Source organism: Lepidothrix coronata, unplaced genomic scaffold (genome assembly GCF_001604755.1).
Source record: "Lepidothrix coronata isolate B3197 unplaced genomic scaffold, Lepidothrix_coronata-1.0 Scaffold0, whole genome shotgun sequence".
Classification (NCBI taxonomy): Eukaryota; Metazoa; Chordata; class Aves; order Passeriformes; family Pipridae; genus Lepidothrix; species Lepidothrix coronata.
In genome coordinates, this window is record NW_016690180.1 from 3734589 (window position 1) to 3755460 (window position 20872).

A 20872-nucleotide genomic window follows, 5' to 3' on the forward strand; every position below is an offset into this window, starting at 1 on the left:
CGAGCCTTGGAGCAGCCCTACCGTGGCTGTGCCTGTGCCGCTCCCTGGGCTGCAGGTCTAGGGGCACAGGGGCCTGACCGGCCACCTTCCCTGGCCAAGGCACAGCTCCCGGGAAAAGCAGGGAGATGGGTGCTTCTGCTTTGTTATGATCTGTTCACAGATTCCTTATGATTCTCTCTGGGTAAAAAACACTATCTATCTTAACATTAAGAACTGTGAGCAGAAGGGTGGGTTGTATTCAACTTTGAACAGGGCTGTGCCTTTCCTTCATGGAAGACTGAGTGTTTAGCAAAGTTTTTGGTTTTGTGTTTGAGTAAGCTTAAGATAAATATTTAATGCATGCCTCTTTCACATATACACTATACTTCTGTGCCCTTGACAGCTATCAGTTGATTTGTTCTGGAGGCTTGTGTTGCTACACCCACCATAAAATGTGTAATTAATTGCTGCAAAGTAGGATTTTAATTGCAATGCTATCCTGGAAGAAGCTTTTCTTTGTTTTAAAGTATAACTTCCTTAACAACAGAAGAACATCTGTATATATTGTAACAGATGAACTGTTATCGTGATTCATATCTTGGCTTCTTGTTCCTGCCTCTTGTTTTCCTGCAGAACACATGTAAGTTAATTGTTGGAAGGTGCCCCACTCAGATCACTGGTAACCAAATGTTTGCATTTGTTTGTTTATTTTTCTCTGCAGAGGGAGGAAGCACTGAAACAGCGTAAAGAGTTATCTCAAGAACTAGTTAACCTTCGAGGAGAACTAGGTAAGAATTTATTTTTGTATTCTTCATTAGAACAAAAACGAAGCGAAACAGAAAGACAGATGCCCTGGTATTGTAATGACAGTCATTTAATTCCCTGACTGAATTCCGCTCAGAAGCCTTAAGCGCTGTGGAGCCCTGACAGCGTGACCCCAGGTTCACTGAATTCCTGGCAGTGATCTGACTGCGCCTAGCGGGGCCTCCTTGCAAAACATGCATCTGATGACCCAAGCACTCGCTTTTTAAAAATGGGAGGATGGCTGACAGCATGTATACTTCTGTTTGATCCCTAACTTGTTTGTATGCTGTCTTCTAGAGATTTGCTGGCAAAACATTCATAAACCTCTAAAATATGCTGCGCAAAATCTGCATTTTTGCTGTAGTGACTTGTAGGTGGATGAGTGTAAAATTAAGGAAATGCTTTCAGGCTGATGAGATTAAGTCTTTGAACTCATCCTGGTGGACAGCTATAATATGAAATTGAGCTATAATGTGCAGGGGCTGGTTTAGCCAACTTTGAAGCTTGATTTAACTGCATTTAACTCAAAATCATTTTGTGAAGTGTAAAAAGTAATTGGATTGAAAATGATAGCACTTGAAAGTAAAAATAGTGTTCTGTAAAAACACACTTCTCTTATCATGAAGCCTCTTTAAAAAATAATAAAAAAAAAGCTTTGAAACCAGAAGTAATACATGTGGAGCAGTTTCAGATACGACATTGATGGAGAAGTTGGAAACACTTCTTTTCACATGCTTTGAAAGCCGAGCATTGTCTCAGCCAAACAAGTGTGAGTGTAGGTCTCGTTAGGTGCGGGTGGTGCGTTTTAATGTTCAGATTTAATTTTTAGCACTGATTAATAAGGCGGAGGTTCCCTGACAAGTGCTCAGAGTTGGAAGTGCAGTAGGGAGGGAGGGGTTGCCCTGTCTCCTCAGCTGAAGCAACAGAGCACAGCTTCTCCACTTGCCACTGTTCCTGTCATCCAGTTTAGAGGGTTATTTAAAAGGCAGTTTTCTAAGACCTTTATTTATTGTTGCATAAAGCTGCAAGTGTGTGAACTGAGGCAGTATCACAAGCAGAGAAAGATTTGTAGTCTAAGTAGGTAGGTGAGAGTACCAAAGACACTGCAGAAATATGTAGTGTTTCCTTTCTCAGAACCTTAGTACTAAAAAGCTGAGGCTTTTCTAGAGCTTGGTGCTGTCTGGCATCTGTCAAGCTGCAGCTTTTTTTAACCTTCCTGCTGATATGAAGCACCTGGACTGCAGTTTTGCTGTTGTTCGGCAGGTCTCTGTAGGGGCTGGCTTTGAAAGAGCCTGGCCTTCCTCTGCCTTTGCATCTCTCTCCCTGGGCAGCTGTGTGCCCAGCCATGCAATGAGCTAGCTGCCTGGGGACCTAAGCCAGCTGAAATCAGTGGCTTGAAGTGCTATTTTGCCAAAGCTGCCTGGCCTGGCTCAGCATGTGCCTGAAGGAGCACTGGTGCTGGAGCAGAGAAAGGGGAGGGAGCAGGAGGGTGAAGGGTGGTGTCCCCCATCAGCTGCAGCCAGCACTTCTGCTACCCTAAACTGACAACAGAACTAGAGTTTTAGTGTGGAAATGGGCTTCTTACATCACTACAAAGTTGTGTTATAAACATTATAAACGAGGTGGGGTTTTTTAATGTACTTAGCATGACTTTCTGAGCAAACCCATTTGTTTATCTCATTGTGAAAATGACTTCAGAAGGATTGCTATTGGAGCAAGAAAATCTCTTCCATAGGCTTGCATCTTCAATATTATTTTTCCTTTATCACTCTAGGTACTATGTTTATCACTTACCTGGAAAGGGAAAATTTAGCTTAAATGGATGGACCAAAAGCTACTTTTACCCATTACCATTTTGGGGGGCTTTGGGGGAAGTTGAGGTACCTTTCTGCTTTGATTAACAGCCTGCTGAACTCATTCATGGAACTCCCTTTGCAAGAATGAATATGCCATTCAGTAGGTTGATAACTAGAAAAAAACTTCAAATATAACTGTGCCTGATGGATCTGTGACACCCAAGTGCACAGAGCTCTCAGACAGGGATGCTGCTGGATGAAATCGTCAGCTGGTCCCCTCACGGAGAGCTGATTTTCCTGGGTCAGTTCTGCAGGAACATCTGAATGGCAGCCTCGGGCTCGCTTCCCTTTGTAAGGTTTCTAGACCATGGTTTCAGTGAAGCATTTATCTTCATGCGGCTTCTTTGTCTTAACCATGTCACACGTCTAGCCTGTCTGTACTGCTCTCCTCAGCATGTTAAGGGAGTGGATTTAATTACAGAAATGAAAAACTACATAGGTCTTCAATTTTATGTAGCTTTAAAAATAACTGGGTTTGGGTTTTGTGGGTTTTTTTAAGTTAAATTATTCATTTGTTGACAAGGTGTGAGAAAGGTATTCTTGTAACAGTAGCTTTAGCTGAAAATAATCAGCTTAAATACACACCTGCTAATCAGCTTTCTATTGACACTGTTAAATGGCTATAGCTGAACTTAACATTTCCATAGGCTGTTTTGACCTAAGTACTGTGAATTTTGATTCACAGTAGGATCTAGGCATAGGTTGTCTCAGTCAGTGCAGTTTGAATCTTATTTGGTGATGTGGACATGTTCCCTGGAGTCCCAGCTCCATGTTTTTAATGCCTGTTGGTTTGCGCTTAGGGGACAGTCTCAGAAGAGGAACCTGGTGTGCCCAGCTCAGTGTACTCTATGCCCTGCGTGTTGCCAAGTTTAAGAGGAACATGAAGGTCCCTGCAGCTTGTACCCTGCACAGTTTGGATTCATCAGTTTCTTGCTTTGAAGTTTAATTGTGCGCACTCCCAAGCTCCTGGATTTACCCTGTAAAACCAATTTGGCTTGCTGTCAGATGGTCTGTTTTGCTGGGTTATTCCATATGACCCTTTCTACCAAAATACCTTTGTTTAATGACTTGAATATGCATTACCATCCCAGAATGGGCTTTTGGCAGTGACCATGTGGCTGTGCTGACCGTAGGGCAGATGGTTACCAGACAGTGCTCTCTGCTCTCACTGACTGGAAATGCATGCAAGGATTAGCAATGATAAGTATTTGGGATGGGCTTTTCCAAAGGCAGTTCAGATTCATTAACAATTGGGTTCTGAACTTGGGTTTCCTTAAAATCTCCAGCTACAAAGACTAAACTTCATGGTTTGAATGTAAATGCCTTAGTTCTGGGAGCCTGGAGCAGGTAGGGATGTCCTGCTTGTCACCTGTTGCCCTTCTGAAGAAGCAAGCAAAGTGTATAAATTATTTCTAGTTCCTTGTTTAATTACGTAAGTAGAAATTGCAAGAGCCGCGTATTTCTTGAGAGGTACGAAACTACTCCTCTAAATTAATTGCTCTCCAAATTGTTTCAGAGCCTCTTTGCAACCATGCTGGATGTGATCCAGCTCAGTCCTGCTACAAAACAGCAGGTGCAAAGCTGACTCAGCCTGTGCCCGTCTTGGCCCTTTGAAAATTGCCATTCGTGAGCCTTTCTCTGTGGCCTGGAGCACCCCAAGTGTACCCTGTACAGCCAGACAGATGCTGATCCCCTCTCTCTCCCCTCCAGATGCTGCATTGAAATTGATAAACTATTTTTTTCAAAATACCTTCATACTCTCTTTTTGTTAATAATAAATTATCTTCAGAATGCTTTGGAGGTTCAGATAGAAGAGACTATTGTGTTTTACAGACAGGTGGAGTGAATGTGAATTGTTTTTCAGGGTAAGGTGATTCTTAAAAATACTTAATAAATAATTCTTTCAATTATTTGAGGCTGGGCCTAACTTGCCACACGTCATACACTTACTTGCTGACACTTGTAGCGTTTGCAGCATTGGGGGTGGGAACTTACTTCCTGATAAGTGAATGCTTCACATATTTATTCAATCATACCTACTTAAATGTAGCTTACAGCAGGCTTTTTTGGTCTACTTGCCTCATCTCAAGTTGTCCAAGAATAAAAATACAAAATGTGACTTAACGTCCTGTATTGTTAGCCTCATTACAGAAGTAACACCAAGAGAAACTTGGTCAGAAACTTGAAAGCTTGTTTGGGTAGAATTTTCAATATTGAGAATCTGACAAAAGCATAAATTAGTTATTAGATATATTTAAAAATATATATTGTATGGAGAAGAAAATGAGCCTCTGTGACTACAGTAGACTTTATGGTCAAGTGAACATACATCTTGCAGTCTGAAATACAACATTCGAGCAATGAAGTGTTAGTGCAGTGTAATGTCACGTAATGCTAAATACTTGGGGTTTTTTGTGGTAATTACCCCCTTTTTCACATCCTCTCATCTATTAAAATGCTGCCAGCTTACTGTCCTAGTGAACTCAGTTTCAAAATTGCAGTCAGTCTACTGCCTTTTCATAAATCATAACTAGGCCAGTGAGTGACTTGGACAATTTTATGAAGATAACTATTTGTTACAAACAATTTAATTCAGGGTTCAAAAAAAAAAAATCCGGTATATTTTATCTACTTAGCATTAGGTTGTGGTGACTTCTAGGGGGAATGTAAGGTGAAAAATGTTTTATCTAAGCAGTTTAGCCATAAGGGCTGAATTGCATGATGAATGGTTTATAATTAAAAAAAAAAATTTGACAGGAGATACTGCACAATTGTAAGGTTTTACCTCCTGGCTACTTCTAGTGGAAACATGAAATACATTTTTTGGGGATATGAAGGCAACTTTTGTAGTCCTCCCCTTCAGCTGGAGCTAGTGTTGATGTGGTTTGGATCTGCTGCCGTTTGCACTATTGCAGGGAGTTGCCATGTGCCTGGTTCTGCACGGTTCTCTCTTGCAGGCATTTGTTTTATGATTTTGGCATGTAAAAAGCTTCACAATGAAATACCCAAGATTCAAGTGGCCATTGTTAACTACTACAGATGAGTGTGTCAAAACCAGCATTTCTGCTCTGAAGATATGCTCTTACCAAATCTCAGAAACTTCCTGTGATTCCCAAGAGTCGTGGTTCTGCCCAAAAGAACCAGGTTCTTCATTTCTAACAAACAGTTTTAAGAAGCCTAAAAAAACAGAATAATCTTGCTCCATGTTGTAATAATACAGGGAGAGACTGTTGTATAGTTGGGAGGAGAGGCTGAAAAAGCCGGGGGGGGGGGAGAATATTTATGGCTCTGCTATTTGAATAAAGAAGTAAATATTGCTTCTGGCTGCCAAGTACAGCATTCCATATGCTCTATCCTTAAAGCTTAAAACGGTTTTAAGCTTGAACAGGTAAGATTGAACAGACCATGAACAAATGGATAGTGCATCTTTTCATCTCTGTGGCTCGATTTTTATCTGAAATGCTGTTGAACCGCTTGTTCCCTGTTGACTTTTTTTGCTCAAGGTTTGTGGTCTGATGTGTGGCATAATGAAGATGTGGAATTGCAGAGGAAAGCACTTTAAGAAGGGAAAGGAAGCACAGTAGTAGTATACAAAAGTGCTGAAGTATGCCCTTCAGGTGTCTCTGAAGTGGCTGAGAAGTTGAAATGGAGATTTGTGTGTGTGTGTGCTACTGGAAAAGCACATGTTCCAGTTACAAATTTTTGTTTAAAGTTAAGCATCAATTCAATGAGAAGATTCTTAAGTTGAGTAGCCGTCGAGTTTGATTAGTCAGGACTTGTGCAATATCTCCTTCCAATGGATAGATGGCCAAACTAAGCAATTAGGGACAAATCATGAAAAAGGTAACTTTCTTAAAAGAAGGCAGAACACAGTCATAAAATACATGATTCATTCTGGAGATGGATAGGGCTGTGCAAAGTATTTGCTGCAGACACTTCAGTCTCAAGTATTGAGACAAAGTTTGGTTTATGGGACTTCTCATAATTTCAAATTAACAATTCGCTAGTTGGTGCTCTTGCTGAAGCTTCATGCTTCACATGCTCCGTTTCTTGCCACCACCATGATACTGGGAGCTCACTGGTTGTTTAGTAGTTCTGCTTCTTATTTGGATGGCAGAGATTCACGTCAGGCTTGCGATCCGCAAGGAAGCATTGCAACCTCCAGCTTTGTGGAGGCCAGACGTTACCTTTAAGGTAACAACATTTAACTGCCAATGTAAGTTTTAAAAGTTTTTGTTTGCCTCTGTAACATTAGTCTTCTCATAAATGTGAATTGCAAACTGCCTGAAGGGGAACTGATGCATCTATTTTCTTTGACAAAGGTGTGGTTTGCTATTTGCTTTTTTCCTGAAGTGCTTTGCATCATCTGAAGCTCCATGTGCTGACATTTAAAGATAAGGCAACGACAGGCAGCACATTCTTTTAGCTAAATGGAGGCAAATGAATAGCTCTGACCTTGCAAATAAAGAATTTAATGCTTGCTCTTTCCTCTGTTGCTTTTAAATGAAGTGGATCATGTGAAGCATTTTGCTACAGTTACCTTAAGTGAGGCATGCAAGTTGCCTGCCTCTCAGCTATGCCCTTACTCTTGCTATAGAAGGTCAGATCCATGTGCATGTGGTTGGCTCTATAGTGTCTCGGTTTGGCTTGCTGCCTGGTTCTTTGCATTATAAAGTGATGTCCCCTAACAGTGATGTTTTCTCTTCCCCAAAAACATGACAATGCAGTGCATATATATTCAATAACTTTATGCCAAGGCAATGTTATAGAAGTGTAAATGCTAATTTTTCCTTTTTTTTTTTTTTTTTTTTTTCCCAAAGGGAGCAGTTGTAAGAGAAGTTTGTGGAAGGAATAAAGATAGGGAAGTAAAAATTTTTCTTGGTGGTGGTATAGAAAGTATCAAAAACTGTGAAATCTGCTTGGGTTGCAGGGAATGTTGTGGTAGGTTTCAGCTCAGCCTCTGTTGCATTATTGCCAGAATGAAGAGCTTGGCTTAAATCTGTCCAGATCAGCAGATCTTTCACACAGACCCAGCACTGTTAAGCCTGCTTTTAAGCCTAAATCACGTGCACATCAGTTTCCACGCAATACAGCTCCCTCTCTTAATGCTTTCTAGTTCAACTGCAGGTCCCAAGTGATGGTAGCAGGGCCAAGACTCTTTACAGTTTCCTTAAAAGAGAGTGCAGGTGTCATTTATTGAGTTACTCACTTGCTTTTAATGAGCTGTAGCAAAGAAGGAATCAGATGTGTAACTGAAGGCGCTCTGCTGGGGCAGGCTGGTTTCCCTCGAGCTGAGCCCACTACTGCTTTGGGAATCAGTCCTTGTAGATGCTGTAATTGATTTATTTAAGACTCAAACACAGCTGTGATGAAAATGCCCTGTACTGCCTGTACAAAAATCCTTAAATCTTCCTGTGCTTTTACGGAGTTTATGTTTACATTGTTTGGGCAGTGTGCCAAGCTGCTGAGAAGTGCATGCGTGCATGACATCTCCTGTCTTTGAGGATCACATTAAGATTTTAGTTGATTTTTCTCTTGAGCAGTCACTCATCTGACTAATTTATTTTAAACTAAAGTACTGGAGTCCATATAGAAGCAGTTTTGCTCAAGGTCACTGACTACACTATTGTGTTAGAGATCCTGTTTCACCTTGCTTCCAGGCTTTGGGTGCAGCTGGAACTGCAAAAGGCATTTGCTGCAGTCATATTAACAGTAGGAAAGTGACTCCTCCTATTCGGGCCTGTCTGGCTGGAGATGGGAATGCTAAATTTCAAACTCAAAAAATAGAAGTTACTAACTTCGGTTTTGCCTTTTAACCAGCTGCAAATATGGGGAGACAAGCCTAGGCAGTCTTCATAGCATACCTGTGTTAATACAGATGTAAAGAGAATTACACAGCATTTCTCTTTGCTTAATACTCTATACTTTTTGGCTAAAACTATTCTGTATCTTGCATATTTAAATATCTCAGACATACAGACATTAGCAGTACCTTTCAGATTGGCAGTTCTGTATCGGGCTGTGCATGTCAGGCCAGAATTGCTTCTCTGCTGTATATCTGAGTGTGAGTAACATTGAATGTGTAGTTTTCAGGATATTAAGACTCTCAAATTTAGCTAAGTGGTTTATATATAAAAACATAAAGTACTCTGACAAATAAGCTACTGAAATGGGATCAAATTAGGTGAAGTAGCAAATGCAATTAATTTTTTTATTGGAGCACTTCAGTCTGTCTCCTGAGACATTCATTCTTCTGTGACATGACAAACTGTCACACTTGTGCTTTCTGTGTGGGTTTGTGGCTTAACTAGATTGAATTAATTCGCAGCATAATAAACACTGAATTTAATATTTTTGCAAAGATTTTTCATGTGTCCTTGGAGGTGGCACACATCTCATGGATAAATCATATTTGTTTTTGTATATCCATGTTGCTGTGCAGTGTGTTCACTGTCTTTAATACCTCTAAATGAAGATGTGACATTAGTATTGAACTTGATCCAGTTACTTTTTTTTTTCTCTTTTTTTCTTTTGACATCTTCAGTAACCACTTCTGCAGCTTGTGAGAAATTGGAGAGAGACAGGAATGAACTGCAAGTTGCTTATGAAGGGTTTTTGCAAAAGTTAAACCAGCAACATCATGATGACTTAGCTGAGCTGGAGGAGAGGCTTAAACAGTTTTACACTGCAGAATGTGAGAAACTCCAAAGTATCTGCATTGAGGAAGCTGAGAAGTACAAAGCACAACTCCAGGAGCAGGTTTGTAATATTCAAAGTAGAAAAGTTCTCTAGCAGTTGATTTCTGCTACAAATGAGTCTTCAGAGAATCTTGGGTTTTCTAGTAACAGAGCTTTTTTATTTAATGCGAAACTCTACTTCACTGCAGCTATAAAAATACTACTTCATTAAGCTGTGCAGATCTTAAGCTTATGTTTAAACGTGGTAGATTCCTTGTGTTCTGCCAGCTTCAGTAACTTCTAGAGCTCCACTGGATATTTGAGGCAGCTTGAGTTTTAAGATTTATAGAAACACACCTGCCCTCTGACCTTGCTTTGCAACAACTCCATGTGTGTGACAGATGCACACGTCATCCTGTTGGTAGTGGTAAATTGTAACGCATCATTTTCATTTACTGAGTGTTGCACATGGCTTAGCTTCTCCTGTTAAATCCTACTAACCCATTTAAAATGTACTCAATGTACTACATAAAGACATCGAAACAATGCTTTAAACAAGGGTTGATACACGTAAGGGGAGAAAAATCATGTTGTCATATTGCAGGTGGACAACTTAAATACCACACATGAAAGCTTTAAGCTGGAACTCGAAAACAGACACTCAGAAAAAGTAGAGGAGCTGAAAAAGGAGTATGAATCCTCTTTTTCAGGCAAGTATTTTGTATTCAAATACACATGCTATAGTATTGCTAGTCACAAACAAAAATATTTAGGCTTTCTGATCAATATGTCCACTTCATTGTTCTTAGTGGCCAGCTGTCTTTAAAAACATTGGCTGAATTCCTTCCTTTGGAACTAACAAGCCTCATTTTACATACAGCAATAACCATGATCCCACTGTAGTTGAATGAAACTTTTAAAACCGTTTGAGTGGAAGTGACTTTCTCTTTCAGTAGAAAATGTCTGAATTGCCCTTAATGTCTTCAGTGTCTGGTAATTCCTCCTACTCCCTAGTTCAATAAGGAGCACCTCAGAATTGAAACTGAGGATAAGTAGGTTGTATGCTTTCCAGAATGACATGGACGTTATACACTGGGTACAGTACACTGGGGCAAAAGTAGTTCTTCAGGGAGGGGGTGGTGAGTGTGCTTAGGTTTAAATGACATTGTATCTCATTAATTTAAGTGATGATGATTTCCATCCTCCTTCCAACTCCACTTGATAGCCAAATTTCCAGTGACACTTATGTGTCTTCAAAACTGGTGACGCTTCCACTGCTGTCAAAGAGCAAACTCCTCTGCATAGCATCTCTGAAGGAGGCAAGGAAATTTTTTCTAGAATCTTGTAGAGGAACACAATTTCAGTTTTTGCTGTGTTTCCTTCTAGAAACTCAGCTTTTTTCAGATGTGGCTAAATCCATTTGCTGCACACAGATGAATGCTTTCAAAACTGATGTGCTCTCAGCTAATGAAATGGATATGCAAGGGGACAATCCACAAATCTGAAGTGGCAGTAAATCTGATACTTCATACATGCTTTGCATCAATTAATGATAAATGTTCTTTCTGTATTGTCATTGACTCTGCATCTGTGCATATGTGTATAGGCTGGCTTTACAGGCTGTTTCTTTCCAAAAGAATTTTCACTTCTTATATTAAAAATCTGCAAAAATAATTTGTTTCAGAGCTCAAGAGCACCCATGAATCTGAAAGGAAGTCACTTGAAGATTCTTTTAAAGAGAAGCAGGAATTGCTGGAGGTTTGTTAAAGGCTGGGGTCATTGCAACAATCTAAAACTTGAAAGGCAGTTTGGAGATGTGCAGTCAATTCTTGGCCTAACTATACTGTGTATTTTCATTTCAGAAAAAAATCGATGAACTAAAAAGTGAAAACGACTCTCTGAGTGAGAAGCTGAAATTAGAAGAACAAAAACAAATAGCCAAAGAAAAAGCCAATGTTGTAAGTCTTGATCTTCAAAAGTAATGTGGATGAGCAGATCTTGCCTGGGGTTATTCCATAATATGAAAGGTTTGCAATCAAGCCTGATAGGACTCCCATACTTAGTAATATTTTATGTAAGTGGCTCATCTGCCAGTTTTTTGCAAGCAGTGTGATGCTGTCTATGAATTTTACCACTATAAATCTATAAAGCTCTTGAGTATCTAAGTCAGGGGTGTAAATAATACCCTAAGCTTAATTGAAGACCTATGTGTATGCAGTAGTTGTACCACAGCTTTTTTCTGGACAGTTGATAACTGGTCTAACAGTGCTATGATCAGTGTGGGCTTGCATCACTACTACAAAACTGTCTTCTTGTACTTGAGTCTTTAACACATTTATTCAGACATTGATTTGTAGTTGTTGCTGATTTATCCTTCAGATAAACTTTTTTCCTGCTTTTTCTCTCAAGGCTGCTATTATCATTGATGCTCCTGGGATAGAAATGTGCTCTTAGGTTTTTCGTGCACTGGGAGGGTTAGATACAAACATGCTTATCTTTCTGGTTACCCAGAAATAGCTGGAATACCAGTAGTATTGTTTATTCCATAAAGAGAAATTCCATGCCTAAAAACTCACCTAGGATGCCTCCAGTAGAAGTTGCCCTAGTTTTCACTGGAATTTAATTTGTTTGGGTTTTTTCTTCTTACTGCTTATTCTAGTGGCAGGACAGAGCTGCTGCAAGAAGAATATGCAACCACAGTATGTTGCTGTGATGGTGGGATTTTGAACTGTATTCCACAGGCATGCTCAGATCTTGTTTATGTTAAAGGAGCAATAGTCAAGTGCCTTTACATAGCTGCAAATGCACTTTGCGTCCTGATGCATCATAAGCTTGAGGCTTCTCTGTGGAGAAGTACCAGTTTGACTCAGCATACTCTTCTGTACTAAGCAAAAATTCTGCACTATCAGGATTTCCAATAACCCTTTGAAGACAGAGATGTGTTTACAACTCTCTGGTATCCTTTAGATAGCATCACTTGATATTCCCAGCTTTTTTCTAAAAATTTATGTAGACCTTTCAGTCTTTTTATTTGGGTGTGTGTTCTGCTATGAGTAGCTCATGTGGGTGCTCAGATTAAACTTCAAAAAGACATTTTAAGACCACTGGGCTAGAGGAGGGAAAGACAATGAATTGAATATCGAACATACTGTAAACTGCATTTAAACTTCTCAGGATTGCTTTTCTCCCTAGCTCCTGGCTTCCATGTAAAGTAACAAGAGGGAGGAAGGAATTGTCTGCTGCCTTCGCTGAGGCAGCACAGCATGCTCCACCCCTCACATGGACTTCTGTTCAAAAGGGGTTAAACAAGAATCACTGATGCAATAGTCCCTAAAAACAGGCAGGAGAATGAACTGCATAGGTGATGGAGCCCCTGTTACCTGCAATATGTACTGTCCCTGTCCCTGTGGGACTGTGCCCCATAAAACTGCAGGCATTGCCCTCTAGTATGAGGTGCAGCAGTGAAGCTGTTACTCAGTGCACTGCACCTGTATTCTTACCCAAATACACTAAAACAAGTTTTGCTTAAATACACAACGCACTTAAACATTGATTTGGCTTGTGTTCCACTTGGACTACCTGTAAATGGACTGAGAATTGCTTTACTTCTCCTTATTTTTGCCTGTGACTTTGCCTTTGAAAAGTAGAGAATGTGTTTTATTCTGCAGTGTTTGAATGGTTCCTTACTCTGGAATGTAGGTCCTTCAGGAAACCACATATGACCCTGCCCTGTCTCCCTCCTCCCCTCCACCTCTCAGAAAACAACAAAAAGGAAGAATAAAAAAGAAAATCCTAACTTGCTATATTGTAGATAAGTCATGGATGTACAGCAGTGCAAGATTTGTGTGTGCAATTGCATTGCCAGGCTTTAGCAATAATGTAAAACTGAAAACTTTGAATTTCTGCTTATAAACCTTCAGACTCAAACCAGGGAAGATCAGTCAGGTTCTGAGGTTAAACTTCTGGTGCTTTTTTGAACTAGTCCAGTGTCTGAAGACTCTTCAAATGTTTACTTTAATTATCTCTTGGGATGGGTTATGAGTAATATGAAATAAATTTTGGAACTCCTAGCCTTAAAGGGAGCCTTTGGGCACTCCTGTGAAACAAGTTTTGCTGTGACAGCGTTAGTGCCTTGAGTCACAAGGGTTTTTCATGAAGTGTTTTCTGAACAGCTTCTGAGGAAAACTGCAACTGTCCACCTACACCAAAGGAAAAACAAAGTCAGAGAAGAAGGTCGTATCAGATCTTGTTATTTATTCTAAACTGTTTGACTTGATTTCACTTAGAACAAGAAATGGTTGTTACCATAATTATTTTCTTGCTTTTTCTGAATAGCAGAGAAACAACTAAATTGTTCCTGAAATTCAGGGCACTAAGCAAACTCTCTGGAAATCTTTCAGAAAAACCCACAGATTATGTACCTGGAACAGGAGCTGGAAAGTTTGAAAGCAGTGCTGGAGATCAAGAATGAGAAACTCCATCAGCAGGATATAAAGCTAATGAAGATGGAAAAACTGGTGAGTGTTTCTAGGAGTGGCAGATTGGGGTCATGTCTGTGAGTTATGTTCTGATAATGACTTCGGACTGGTCAGACTCAACAAGAATTAATATTTTTTGTTTAAGAGGAAACATGAAATCATGATGGGACATGCTCACGTTGTAGGTACAGCACTCAGGGCTGTAATGTAAAGAGGGGGAAAGAATGCCCCGATGCTGTAAATGACCATGTTCTCTTTTTTACTTCCCTCTCTTCTCCCTCGTCCCTGGAGAAAAAAATCCTTACCTGCTACATTTGCTTGAGTGGTATGGAAGATAGATTGCACTGCCAGGAAAACATTAACAAGGAAATTATCCTAATTTAATAAGAAGGGATCAAATATGAAATTGAATAAATGTTGATTGGCTTAGGTCATTCATTTTAGCTGTTATCTTTAAGGTGCTACTTTAGCTGTGTGGACTTGCTCCTGACCGGTGTGTAATTCCACATGAAAAGACAATTTTGCGGGAAGAACTTGTAATTACTCAGCATGCTGTTATTTGTGTCAGGATGGGGTCCTTCTTCTGGGTGGGGCCTTCAAACACTGTTGTAATACTTGCTTAAGCAAGACTTTAATGAGGAAGTATAGAAAGAGGTTTGGATACAAAGGAATACATTCAGGTCAGTTGCTCAGTGTTGTACAGCAGCATATGTTACCCTGGTCTACAGTTACTAGTAAATTACTATCAAACCTTCATCTTTCCTGAGAGATGTTGGTCATAGTGTAGAAGCCCTTGGATTATCCAGTCATTTATTCAGTTTTTCCTTAAAATGCAGTGGAATCAGGAGAGCAACAGAGAAAGCTGTTTACACAGGGGAGCTCCAAAAATTGTCACGTTACTGTGTTATTTCTAGACAGTCTTCTGTCTGCAACAGCTTCTAAAACTGCTGGCTGTCACTGGCAGAAGTTACTAGAATGTGCTGGTTAACAAGTAGATCCTTTATGCAGTCCTCTTTGCTGGCATCTAACCAGCACAAGTGGCCAAGTGCCAGTGTTACGCAAGGATAAGGTAAGTAGGATCTATTTGACGTTACAGAACATTAAGCCATGGCAGCAGGTCAGTCTGACGTTACTTCAGGTTTTTATATCTACTGTTAACAAGGTCTACAAACTCCAGATTATGAATGTCTGTGATAGCTCAGTATTTTGATGAGCGAATGTATAGGTTTTATTTTAAACTGTGACCTTCTTTCTAAGGTGGAGAACAACACAATTTTAATGGATAAATTAAAGAAGGTTCAGCAAGAAAACGAAGAATTAAAAGCTCGGATGGACAAACACATGGAGCTTTCAAGGTGAAAAATATCTGTGGACTTTTACATGTGATGAGAAAGAAATTTCTGTATAAATATTAGTGAATGCAGTTTTGTAGTACTGTGTAAAAGAACACATCCCTTTCTTCCTCACTTGTCTCTCTACAAATGTGCATTCCTTTGTAGAAGAACAAGCAGGAACAGACTGTAAGGGGGTAAAGGCTCAGTATGTTCTTCAGTGCTCAAAACGAACATTTCAGGGAAGAAAAAGCAACTTGGAAATACCCTTCTACAAAGATTGTCTCTCTTAAGTGAGCTAAACTTGTGTTTTAACCACTTCAGTGAGTGATTTGTCCCCAGTTTAGATCAGTGTGTTATATTTAACAAATATGTGTTACATGTATCCAAAATGTGTTTTATTTAGCAATAACAGTATTATTTAACATGAACAAAGCAGGTCTGAGGTTCTCCTAACTTCAGCTTTTGCTTAAATCGATGGTCAGACTCTTCCAGTTCGCATCTTCTGTGTAGAGCTGAGCCTGCAACAAGACCCAAAGGTTCCAGCACAGCCATTTAAAAACATCTATTATTTTAAGTAGGACAAGTCTTACTGTTCAGAAATTTTTTCCACCCTTTAGGGATGTTTCTTATTGAGAGTTTCTTCTGCTTTTTATAAGCTACCAGTTTAAATCCAGCAAGGATGAGAACATGCTATCCTCCCTTTAAGAATGGAATTTAGTTGTGAGCCAAGCAGGGGCTTACGCACTTTCAAACCTTTCTTTACAATTAAGTTCAATATTGTAGCTTTCAGCTTGGGTTATATGTTCTTATGTAAATCTTCTGTTTGCAGGCAACTTTCTACAGAGCAAGCTGTTTTACAGGAGTCACTAGAGAAAGAATCAAAAGTAAACAAACGCCTGTCAATGGAAAATGAAGAACTTCTGTGGAAGTTGCACAATGGTGACCTATGCAGCCCAAGAAAACTGTCTCCGAGTTCTTCATCTGTGCCTCTTCAGTCCCCACGAAATTCTGGTAACTTCTCTAGTCCTGCTGTGTCACCAAGATGACATCTCTTGAGAGAAAGAGGGGATTGCATTTCATTTCTGATCTGCAGAACCAATCTTAATCACAGGAACAAGAGCTATATTAGCCGACTATGACATCTAAACATAACTGGAAACTATTCAGTGCAAAAATGGCAAGAAGAGACTGTGAATATGGGAGTAAGACATTCACTCCTCCCAAAAAGACTTGTTTATGACCTCTATGGACATTGTTGCACAAAGCACTTAAAGAGCAAGGAAAGACTTGTTTGTTGCCTTTTCACCTAACTCTAAGAAGAAGCTCAGGGGCTTAGAGATAAAGATCACAACCTTTATAATATGTTCCTTATCACCGACACTTTTTTAAGGCTGTGTGTGTGCGCGCGTGTGTGTGCTGTGGATGGAATGGATGTAACACACTGTGTGTGTGTCTAATGCTGCCTTCTTTGCTGTGTACGTAATAAAGGATAAAAGCTGAAGACTATACTTCATTTACTTCCTTGATACTGTTGCATGCTTTTAGCAGAGTAGCCTTGCCCAGCAATGAGGAGAAACAGCCATTCGTACTGTAGGTTAGTTTCCTTCAGCTTTCTGGCTTCAGTTTGGTAAAAAAATGGCATGAAAAGCTTTGTCAACTGACTCATTAGTGTCTTGGCCAACCTAAGTATGCAACTTTGAATTAATTTTAAAAACAAACTGAATTGCAGCCATATTTTGCATGGGTTCTTGGGTTTTTTCTCTGCCATTTATGAGGAGACATTTTTTGCAGGATACAGTGGATTTTGGCTTTCAAGTCAACAGGGTTGTAGTCAGAACCACAGTAGCCCTCGAGGTCAGAAGTTCTTATCTGAGCTGCAGGTTTAGAAGCCTAGACTTTAGCATCTTACCAGTTGAAAAGGAATTGCTAATTTCCCAAAGCATCAAGTCCATTTCTGAGGATACACTAGATGTAGATTGGAAAGCCAAAGCAAAAAACGCAATAATTGTCACTAGGTGCACTCTTAACTCAGTTCTCGAGATGAATCTTAAGTAATTGGTGAATTTCAGTGTAGCTGGTGACACACTTACTTTGCCTTTTTAAGCATTAGGATTTGTATGAACATTCCTCAGGGTTGGCTAAATTCACCTGAGGAAGAGGGAAAAGGTGGTATCTGTGTATTTCATCTTGCTAATTCTGCCATACCTTCCCTTTTAGACTGCAGGATATTGGTCTTTTGCTAGTATTTGGTGAAAGATCCTGTACTAGAGATTCTGTAGAGTAGGGGGGAAAAATTGTCCTGGCTGTTGGAACTGGAGGACAAGGGTGTCAGTGTTTCTGGAAATGTCACATGATGAGCTTTAGCTTCAACAAGGTATTCATTTAGCCTTGCTCCACCCTTGATCAGACCTGTTTAAGATATCTACTTTTTACCTGCTAAACACAGATTCAACTTCAAATTGGTATTACAAAACCCTATTGATGTTTACAGTAGCTTGGGTTTTACAGTTGGGCCGGGACCACTGTTACAGTAGTGGTTAGCAAATGCTGTTAGCTGGACATACAATTTGCCATGACAGTTACCAGTATCTGCTGAGTTTCCCTGTGTTTTTTAGTAGTTTGAGGACAGGAGTCAGAGGGGAAGAAGAGCATTCAGGGAACTCAACTGGAGAACCACTTCATTTTACCTGACTTGCAAAACCTTGGCTAGTACTGAGGAATACAGACATAGAAACAAGACTCTTAACAGTGCTCATACAGTAAGTAAATCTGTAATAAACTTGTGATTGACTGTTTCATCATTAAATTTACTTAATCTTTCATAACGTACAAGTTAGGGGTGCCATTTCTATAGAGTATTATGGTTTCTTTTAATCCTTTTTAGGGCACTGTACATACCACTTACTGGTGGTTTCAGTACTTAATATGTTTTTCAAATTTAACTATGAAGATCCTGTGTTGGCTACAACTTGGCTTAAATTATCTCTTGGAACATTCTTATTTTCTATGGTCAGAGATTTGATTGCATGTATTTGAGCTGAATGCTTTACAATAAATTTTTTGTACCAATTTAAGGATTTTTCTTCTGCTTGTATTAGTCAAATAATCTTTAATCTAAGGAGGAACATTCCTCTAGCTACTAAAAACTCTTAGTGCCTGCTCAGCACAGCAGAACAGCAATAGTGAAGCTTCACTGCACAAATTAATGTTCAGCTAGCCCTTTGAAAATGTTACCCTTGCTACTCTAATGTAAGTAGAAGTTACACAGAGCTTGCTTGTGATTATTAGCAATTCAGTTTGAGTTGGCCATTAACAAAAAAAAAAATGTAGATTAGGTGCTCAAAGTGCATATGTCTGGTAAAGGCATCCTACAGAACTCATTAAAATGTTCACCTTATTCAGGAAGTTTTGTGTGTGAGAAAAGCCACAGTTACAGTTTAGCAGTCTAAGAGGTCATGTCACAAGAACAGTTGTCCAGCCACTGGTAAGAACTTTATTACATTAGTTGCAAAGTAATGCCTCAAATAAAACATGCAGGAAGATTGCATACAAGTGTTTGAAGGTCAGATATAGCATAGCCCTTCATGTAACAGAGCAGGGAAAGCTTTTCCAGGCTACTGGTACAGAAAAGTAAGTATGGTATAGTAAATAATACAAAGACTGTTTATTTGTTGATAATTTCCCACAGTACACAGGAGACTCCTCATCTCTAAATTGCTTGCAAGTAAAATCTTTAATGCTTTTAGGAAGAAATCAAGACTGCTTGTATATAGAAATCAGACTACAAATAACACCTGTTCAGTGTTTGTCCTTTTGGTCTCAAAGAATTAAATAATTCTATTAATCTGTAAATACTGTTTTAATGTTTTTCTGTTTGAGTATCAGTATTTCAAGCTTTACCTTGGGTACCATGTGTTAGCAAAAGCTTTGTTCAGTGCAGTAACTTTTACATATTTTTGGGTTTTTTTCTTTAGCATAAAGTTAGAAGCCTGCTCACCACAATCATAGACCAAAGGTCAAGCAATTAAACAAGTGATTTTCTTCAGATACTGAACTTTAACTAGTAGTTCTAACTCTAATGATAAGCTTCAAAGGAAGTTACAGTGACATTTGTATCTGTACCAAGTAGTTTCTTGCCATTCAAACTGTTCATAATATGGTTCACCTTCAATTCACCCTTCAATACTTTTCTCTAAAGGTCGTTGTATGAGTTGCACTGTATTTGCTGTAAAATTTGAGGTGAATCATTTCCTTAAGCTAAATGAAGATGTTTCTCATTACAAACACCAAAGACACTTGCATGTAAACTGGTATCATGCAATTCATGCAGGAAATTCCTTCTAGACAGTAAGTAACCACTATATTTAAAACTGTAGTTGCCCAACAGCCAGGAAATCATTTAGGGCTGAGCTGGAGTTAAAAAGGTCATTAGAAAGTCAGGATAATCACTGAATGTTTAAGAAACAAATACCCTCTGTCCATTGCTGCTGCCATGCCTCAGAAAAGCAGTGACACAGGTATGGAAATGGAAAGAACAGTACTGGCAGCTTTAGGCATGTAACCTTGACAAGTCATTTACATTTCATTTCCTAGGCTTCATTCTCTTACCCTGGGTCACTGTTCATTTAGGTGGAAATGTGTAACTGCATCAGCCCTGCCCAGGAGGTTTTTAGTAAAATATATAGTAAAATAATTCTCATAGTTTTAAATAAGAATTATTTCAATGCTTGGGGGGAAGGACAGGGGATGATGGACAGGACATGACACTTGTGACTATTCTTCCTTAAAGGCACTGCTTCTGTAGTTATCAGTCATGAGAACTGCACCTGAGGGGACTACTCAAGCAATGTGATTTAAGCCATCTCTTCCTCTCCTGCCACAATGTGTTCAATGAAGTGATGCCACCACATGAACAGCTGTGCTATGAACAAGTGTGGGCAGGTGGCACGATCTCCCACTTGCTACATATTCTGAAGCAAATCAGTTGTCGAATTAAAGGCTCAAATGCACTTTGAACTACAGTTGTAGTTCAGCTTAGGAGTTGTGCCAGCTTCCTAAATTTCAAAGGGAAATGCATTGTTCTTATAAATGGAAGTGCTAAAAAGGAATTAATACACTGCACAGACTCCTCCAGAAGATAAGGGATTCTTAATTTGGTCAGATTAAAAAAAAAAAAAAGATACAAAACCAATTTTTCCCCTAAAAAATGGTACAAGGACCTTTTTCAGGTATGACATTGTATAACTTGTTTAGTCATTTGGGTAACACTGTAATATTCTTGATACATTTTAACATATTAACAAGAATCTGCCTCTTACACCTTCAAGGTTGGTCCTGCTGCATACCATGTTTAAGATTTTTTTTGTAGATACCTTGATTCCAGAGGCCAGAGATACTATAAGCACCTGGGGAGTGTTGTCCATGAAGCCTGTTAACATGAGACCTGCATAGAACCATTTCAGTCTTTACTGCGGGTATTTATCAGTTACATTGATTTAGGTTCCTGCATGCTGAGGAAAAAGCGTTCAGCAAACTTGTTTAATATTTTCATTAGCTACACTATTCAAGCTTCTGACTTTACTGAGAAGCTGCCATTTTTACATTAGCTCTTATATCTGTCACTGCTCAAAACAATGCTGTATGCATTTGCTCAAGGGTCTGAATTAGCTGGAGCACAGTGTCACCTCAGGCTTTCACAGAAGAAAGCGTTAGGAATTCCAGTCAAATGCATGCTGAGACAGACT

At 39.4% G+C, this 20872-nt stretch overlaps 1 protein-coding gene across 9 annotated transcripts in view; it reads left to right on the forward strand.

Annotated features, from left to right (window-relative positions):
* MTUS1 (microtubule associated tumor suppressor 1) overlaps nt 1-20306 on the forward strand; it is a 133921-nt gene extending 113615 nt beyond the window's left edge. For all 9 annotated transcript variants that reach the window (XM_017812559.1, XM_017812316.1, XM_017812618.1 and 6 more), the window contains 8 exons: nt 701-767; nt 9184-9398; nt 9921-10026; nt 11001-11074; nt 11179-11274; nt 13717-13833; nt 15052-15149; nt 15958-20306. In XM_017812559.1, coding sequence (XP_017668048.1) covers nt 701-767; nt 9184-9398; nt 9921-10026; nt 11001-11074; nt 11179-11274; nt 13717-13833; nt 15052-15149; nt 15958-16174 — 990 coding nt within the window. In that variant the 3' untranslated portion in view covers nt 16175-20306. The remainder of the gene's footprint in view (nt 1-700; nt 768-9183; nt 9399-9920; nt 10027-11000; nt 11075-11178; nt 11275-13716; nt 13834-15051; nt 15150-15957) is intronic.
* Nucleotides 20307-20872: the final 566 nt, after the last annotated feature.